The sequence below is a fragment of the Aquila chrysaetos genome, chromosome 8, assembly GCF_900496995.4.
Source record: "Aquila chrysaetos chrysaetos chromosome 8, bAquChr1.4, whole genome shotgun sequence".
NCBI lineage: Eukaryota > Metazoa > Chordata > Aves > Accipitriformes > Accipitridae > Aquila > Aquila chrysaetos.
This window is the reverse complement of record NC_044011.1, coordinates 2,766,286-2,773,666: the sequence shown is the minus strand read 5'-3', so window position 1 is coordinate 2,773,666 and position 7,381 is coordinate 2,766,286. Positions and strand designations below refer to the sequence as shown.

Sequence of the window (7,381 nt, the reverse complement as noted above, 5' to 3'; positions counted from 1 at the left end):
TCATATACAGAGGTATTTGAAAGATGTTCTTATATATATATATCTAAGCATAAAGTCGAAGGCAGGCTTTGGATGTATACAGGGGTTGCGGCTCTGCAGCTTGCTGGTCAAAGTTGCAATGCCACGTCTATGCCAGTGACATTTTGAATTTCATATTTACCCACGTTATTTCACCATGTTAACAATCCATATTCCCACCCCAGATGGTTAATTATTTATAACACCCTCCCCACCACTCTGGCTACCTAGATCCATCTTTTTCTTTACAAAAACACATATATGTGTATCTTTATGTATATACGCCTGTAATGCACGCACATATATGTATGTATATGAAATCACGGCGGGGGGGGGGGCAAGCGCGCGTTGGTTTGTACTTATTCTCTGGGTTTTTTGCTATCGTACTCTGGAGCCCGAGTGGCAAAGAATAGCTTTTATCTCTATTCCCCCATGATGGTTATTAAAGGCAAAGCGAGCACATCAGCATCTTTCTTTAAAAAAAAAAAAAAAAAAATTAAAAAAAAAACCAACCTCCCCCCCCTTCCGGACCCCCCCCCCCCCCCAATAATATTTCAGGAGCAAATCTAGGAAGGGATATTAGCCCCAGCTCTGGCCGTTTGGTGGCTTTTCGAAACTCCTGACGTTTTGCAACATTGCATAAACATAAAACAATCCATCCTTGATATGGAATGCAAGGGCGGATGACAGCGCAGCGCAGCCCCCTCGGCTTCGATTGATTTACGCCGAGACTGACGCTTTATCAGGCACACGAAAAAAGTTTGACCAATCATTTTGCTGGGAGCTCACAACACAGCAGCCCAACTGTACTTTGTTGGCTGGGAAGTTGGAGAAGGGGGTAGAGTACAAATCTAGATCTGTCCTATATATTTTTTTCCCTTCATTGAACCGTGCTTTGTATGATGTCTGAGAATGTCCATTTCTGGGACTCTTAGCAATTATTATGTCGACTCTATTATAAGTCATGAAAGTGAAGACTCGCCTTCAGCTAAATTTTCATCTGGGCAATATACAAGTTCCAGGCAAGCTGGGCACAATGAGCATCTAGAATTCCCCTCCTGTAGTTTTCAGCCAAAACCTCCAGTTTTCAGCGCCTCCTGGACTCCTTTGAATCCACATTCTTCTGGTACCCTTCCTGCCGTCTACCATCCATATATTCAACATCAAAGCGTCCCATCTGATAGCAGGTATCTCCGGAGCTGGCTGGATCCAGTACCCAGAGCAGAGAACCTCCCCGGGCAGGGATCTGTTAAGGCAGAGCCGCTGCTGGGCCGTCCCGGGGATGTCCATAAACAGGGAACACAGGAGTACAATTTAGAAACTTCTGCTGCAAGGGAAGGGATCGTTTCCAATCAAAGGCCCAGCTTCGAGGACAATAAAGTTTGTGAAGGAAGCGAAGACAAAGACAGGACAGATCAAAGTAAGTTATAAAAGTGAGGAAGTAAACAGTATAAAAGCTGGAGGAGGTGCAATAAAAGGGGACAATGCTGCGTAAAGTTTAAAATCAGGGCTTAAAGAAAAGTCTCAGCTTGCCGATGCCAACCTAAGGGGAGAGGTGGGGAGGGGAGAGGGGTGGCATTGTCTCTGCCGGTAAATAAAAATAAAAATAAAAATGAGCGTCGTCTCTGAGCTTAAACAGAGTCCAGAGCGGACAAAAGCTGGAGCGAGGCATCCTCTTTCCTCCAGAGCGCTGGCTCCGGCAGCAGAGACCACTTTAGTAAGCGGGAGTAAATCTGCGCGGGTGCGGGCGGTGGGGACGGGAAGGGACGGGGGGAGCCGGGAAATGTCGGGGAACAAAGGTAGGGAAAGGGGAGCCGAGGGTGGCGGTCGGGGGAGAAGAACAAGAAGGGGGGAAAGAGGAGAAATTACGGAGGAAAAGTTCACGGGGGGGGGGGGGGGAAGTAAACAGCAGCGGGGGCTTTTCCGTGCCCGCCGCTCCGGTGTAGCCCGGCAGATGCGGGGACGGGCTCGCTCCCCTCCGCAGCTCCTCGCGGGTTTAGGGGGGGTCGTGTCTTTTTTTTAGTAGTAGTAGTATTCCTCGGGTTTCTTTCTTTGTTTGTTTAATTGTTTGTTTATTAAATGCAACCGTCCAGGGTATGAATATTTCAAAGCCACGCTCCTTCCTAGTTAAAAAAAAAAAAAAAAAAAAAGGAGGGGGGGGTGTGTGCTTCCAACTTAATTAGCTTTTATTTGTAATGTAGCCAGATTGGGGAAACAGTTAAACTTCTGCATGTGCTTTTCCGCGAGCTGGCTCGTCCTTTTTTTCCCCTGAAATATAGAAAAAAAAATCACTCGCCTTGAAAATATTTAATAAAGCTATCAATAATGCTATTAATAATACTATTATTAATAATAATGATAATAACGGTGATAATAATAAGAATAATGCAATGGCGTTTGAGTAAGAAAGAATCAGTATCTTCACCTCGTGCCGATCCGGCTGGTACCTGGTTTCTATCTGAAAGGTAAACCGGAGCCAAAGCCCGAGCAGGAGGCAAAGAAAGAAACTTGGCTTCACCCCCACGGTAAATATTTTGCAGTGAAAGCCGAAGTTTTCCAAACTGGCAGCGGAGCAGCCCCCGCCGAGGGTAGAACTCCTCGGAGTCTGTGCAGGACGCACTGACACAGTCATTCTTTTTCCCCTTGAATTAACTTCTATTCCCCCCCCCAGTCAACGTGGAACAGCAACAGAGATTGCCATTGCAACCATACGATTAAAAATACAGTATATTCTCGTCCCTCACGATTTCCTCCCCTCCTTGTGCAGGATGTTATGGTGACTTTTTTTTTTTTTCCTATCATTTAACTTGCACGCAGACACACAGGCACACACACACTCACACACACACAAAAAGAAAGTCCTATTCTATTGTACTGGGCAGAGATCCAGAACAAACTGCAACCGTGAGGTGAATGATTTGAGAGAATTAAATATCCAGGTTCTGTGCTCAATGTCCCTGAAATTGAATATATAAAAATCTTGTCCAAGAAAATGTTATTAAGTTATAAGTAAGTGCAGGGACCCGCGCGCTAAGAGGATGCTGTGTGGTTTCTATGGCATGTGGTTACGACGCATATTTTGTTTTAAATAATAGTTTAATTTGGGCTGATGTTGAGAGCCTGCCAGGGCTGGAAGACGGAGCTGTTTTGCAGAAAGTACTTCCACCAATTTCCCTGACTCTTTCAATTTTTGAAAGTATTTCGTAATAATGAATCTCCACCCTGTGTATGGCACAGGGATCTGTTAATTTATTTGCTGGATTTTAAAGAAAAGCTGCGCCAGAACGTCTTCCCATTCACTTTCCTGTTTAGGGATTTGTGTCTAGTGAATAGATAAAGCAACACTGGCGTTTAAAATATCTTCTATTTTAACGATCCAAAATATGACCGAAAAACAAAACCAAACCGAATAAAAATCCGTTATGAAGCAGAGCCCTCCATTGCCATTAAAGGATGGGTAGCAGGATTAACAGTATCAATTATTAACAGCTTTCTTCCTCTTTAATATTTAATTCTGCATATTAGATCAAGTCAATTACATTAAGGAAATAGCCGTGCAAATTTGTAAGAGGCAGTACTTACAGGGGAAGATTAACCGGATTATTTTTAAAAAATATTCAATATATTTCATTTTACGTAGAGGAAACGTTCTGATGGCACGCGCGTGTGTGTATGTATATATTTATAATGGTCCATTTAATTGGTGTAAAGGTTTATGGCTTCAGTCATAATTTCAGAGGAGGCAAAGGAAATAAAATAGAAATACGTGGTCTGTCTGTAACCCTTCATTTTACTCTTTCCCGCCTCTCAGTTACCCAACGGTCAGCTAATATTTGCATGTGATTAGTAAATGCTCTATTATTTACCCTAAACCCACTTCACCTTTGGGTGCGACCTTCACCACTGTCGTGTCTGTGGGGGTGGTTCTGCTCCCAAAATGTTGTTTTCTCCCCCCCCCCTCCTTGAATGGGCTAATTCCTGAAATGTCCTTTTTGCAAAAGATTCCCACGTAACTTCTCCCACACGCGAGGGTGACGGGCAGCCTGTTATTTATTTTGGGCTGCATTTGCAGCTCTGCAAATGTCCATGTCTCTGGGTAACACTGTCCAGATCTCCGGCAGCAGAGTCCATCCAGCCCTCAGAGGATGTTTATTGTATCGAGACCGTTTCTTGCCACATAGCAAAAAAATAGGCAGGATTTATGAAAGGTTTCTCCAGACCTCCTCTCTCTGCTCTTTTCCTGCGCGATATGTCTGTAGGAGTAAATCTGTAGACACGTGGGAAAACAGGTCTGGAAAAAAAAAAAAATAAAAAAAAATTTGCCTTGGTTTCTTTGTATATATGGTGCGTAACGTGCAGATATGGGCGTTATGCAAATCTATAAGTGCATGTGGGTGTTTACCTGGCATAGATGGACCTGGGGAAAAGTGGGGGGAGCTCTGCCAGTGGCACGTGTGCACCCAAACATACGTGTGCGCACAGACCCGGGTGTGCACAGACCCGGGTGTGCAGAGGCACGGCTGTGCACAGACACGCGTGTGCACACACACACAGCCGTGGGTGTGCACAGTCACAAATCTGTGCGTACAGACAACAGGGGTCTGCGGGTCCCAGTCCCCCCACACACACACTGGGGAGGGATGGGGTGCGTGTACGGTGGTATTTCGGGATCGCCCCCCCCCCCTAATCTGCGCAGCCTGTGCTCGCCCTGACGATCCCGTATGATTTTCATACGGCCCCTGCTGCTAACTCCTATGGCAGGGAGCATTTTTCACCCGGGCGTGCATATGCGTATGTATAATCTTAATATTTGATGGCATGATTAAAACCTTCTGAGAAACACTCAAGCTGCATCGTATTGATCTTGCTGCTTTTCTTTCAGCTAACCCAGCTGCCAGCTGGCTTCACGCCCGTTCCTCCAGGAAAAAACGATGCCCTTACACCAAATACCAGACCCTGGAACTAGAGAAGGAGTTTTTATTCAATATGTACCTGACGAGGGACCGTAGACACGAAGTGGCCAGACTCCTCAACCTGAGTGAGAGACAAGTCAAAATCTGGTTTCAGAACCGAAGGATGAAAATGAAGAAAATGAATAAGGAACAGGGCAAAGAATGAAAAACCAGAAAAGCAGCATCCCCCCCCCCCCCCCCCCCCAGCTCCCAGCCTCCGCGGCCGCGCACCCCCACTGTAGTGCTGCCAAATCCCCCAAACACGAGGGGAAAACCTCCCCGTTTCCCATCTCCACCTTTGCATGCGAGATGTTGCTTATTATTCTTTTTTATCTTCTTAGTATTGCCACATAGGAGGCAACTTAGCCAAAACTGCAGCTCCTTTTTGGGGACACATGCTGGGTTTTGTTTCTGTTCTCTTGTTTTCTTTCTCTATCCCCCCCCCCCCCCCTTTTCCCTTTTCTTCTCCCTACAGTGTAACATAGACACAGGCTCCTGTCTGAGCAGCAGCTTTCTCTACTTGCATTTTCTCCATGGAAAACAAGACGGCAAACACAACTGGCCACAAACAACCCCGGCCCAAGCCCCCACCAAACCTCGCTGTCTTTCTTTATCCACGTAAGGACAATGATTCTCTATAACATTCACAACACCCCGGCGCACACACACACACACACACACTCACACTCACACGTTGAGGTGACCAAGGAACCAGACGATTTAATTAAACTACTGCAAGACAGACACATTCGTAAGACTTGCGTTTAATTGCACCCAACAAATCATTTTCAATTCGCCAACTTTATACCGGGGTAGTCGGTTAATGACAGCCCAACTCCCAACTGCGCTGGGTTTCTTCCTTTTTTTAATTTTTTAAAATTTTTTTTTGTTCCTTCTCTTTTTTATTTTTTTTAATTTTTTTTTTAGTTTGTTTTATTATGCGGGATTTTTATTTGAATCGTGCCATGGCAGATATGTGACTTTGACCTGAAAGTTTAGTAGGATCTTTCCAGGCAAACCTCCTCATCTGGTAGTTTTATACTGGGTCACTTGGAAGAGGAGAAAAGACGGGGAGGGAGGCGAGAGAGTGTGTGGGGGGCACTCTCAGAGCCGCATTGTAAATTATTTAGGAGAAAAAGGGGCGGAAGAACCCCTGCCAACTTATTCCTAACTTTTAGAGGAGAGGAAGAATGGGATTTTCTAGTTAAAAAACTACCTTAGTAGAGCTATAAGGGAGGGGAAGGTTGTGTTCTTAGTGCTAGCATATTTATAATTTATTGTGAATTGACTTTTCCTAAAGCAGTAGGCTGTTGCAGAGATAAAGTGCCAACCCTAGCCTGTGTGTATTTCTTCCCCCTCCTGTTTGCTGAGATGCTTTTAATACTTGAATGTCGGTAGGGTTTTGTTGGGGTGGGGTTGGTTTTTTTGTGTTGTTTTTTTTTTTTTTCTTTTTTTTTTTTTTCGCCTGAAGCGAGCTCCCGGCATGTTTTCCCATTGCCACCCGCTTTCCTCCGGGGCCCGGTGCCACGCCGGGGTCGGGGCCCGCCGCCTCCCCGGGGAAGGAGCCTCGTCCCGCGGGTGACACCGGGGGGGATGCGGCGGCTCCGCGCTGGGTCCCCCCCGCCTCCTCCATCCTCATCCTCACCCGAAGAAGCGTTTAGAGTAGCAAATCTAGACCTTACTGGTCTCATGTCATGCCGGCCGGAGCTGATTTCTCATCTGACAGATCCGCTGGAGGTTTCTCCAACCCGCCCGTGCGGGACTGGTTTCCCTTTATCTCTGTAAGACTTAACTTTGTTTTGGGAATGGGGGGGGGGGGGGGGTGGGAGGGGGGGGGGGGGGGGTTAGTACCAGTTGATTATATGGTGGGTATTGTAAAATGTGTTTGTGGTTGTGTTTCTGTGAATGTTGAAGCTCGTTTTCTGTTTCTACTGTGGCTTTTTAAGTATGCGAAGAGTTCTGCAGTGGATAGTGGATGGAAAATATCGAAATAAACCTCTCTCGTTTTCTTCGTGTGCAAATTTGTATGTTTAGCTGCCAGGAGGCTTTCTAGGAACAAGGCGAGTGTAAGGTGGCTTGTTTTCATAGGGTGGGGGAAAAAAAATAGAGAAAAGAAATTTATTTCTGCTGTATCTCTGAACGACCCAGTGCAAATCTGATTTCAGAAGCGCTAACTCGTGTGTCCTTAGCGTCAGGTTTTGTGAGACCACTTTTATCTGCTGAACAGAGATTGCTCTGGGAAGAAGCGATAGGCAGATTTGCGTTTTTGGGAAGTGTTCCTGCTTTCCCCCCCCCTCCGCCCCCCCCCCCCATGATCCAGAGATAAGGATCAAGTAGCTGCGCCTCGGTGCACTGAAACTTCCACCACTTCAATTCCTCTTGAAAGGGGTAAAAAATAAATTAAAATCTTC

The 7,381-nt window shown here is 45.9% G+C and overlaps 1 protein-coding gene across 1 annotated transcript; it reads left to right on the top strand.

Moving 5' to 3' along the window:
* Nucleotides 1–808: 808 nt before the first annotated feature.
* Nucleotides 809–6,452, top strand: HOXB9 (homeobox B9). The gene is made up of 2 exons (XM_030021156.2): nucleotides 809–1,438; nucleotides 4,901–6,452. Exons 1-2 carry the CDS (start codon nucleotides 931–933, stop codon nucleotides 5,134–5,136), a joined length of 744 nt encoding a protein of 247 aa, XP_029877016.1. The 5' UTR covers nucleotides 809–930; the 3' UTR covers nucleotides 5,137–6,452.
* The last annotated feature ends 929 nt before the right edge of the window (nucleotides 6,453–7,381 follow it).

Coding starts and splice junctions, on each gene's coding strand:
- HOXB9 (XM_030021156.2), top strand. CDS start 931: ATGTCCATTTCTGGGACTCTTAGCAATTATTATGTCGACTCTATTATA. Junction 1,439..4,900: donor CAAAGACAGGACAGATCAAA/GTAAGTTATAAA, acceptor CTTTTCTTTCAG/CTAACCCAGCTGCCAGCTGG.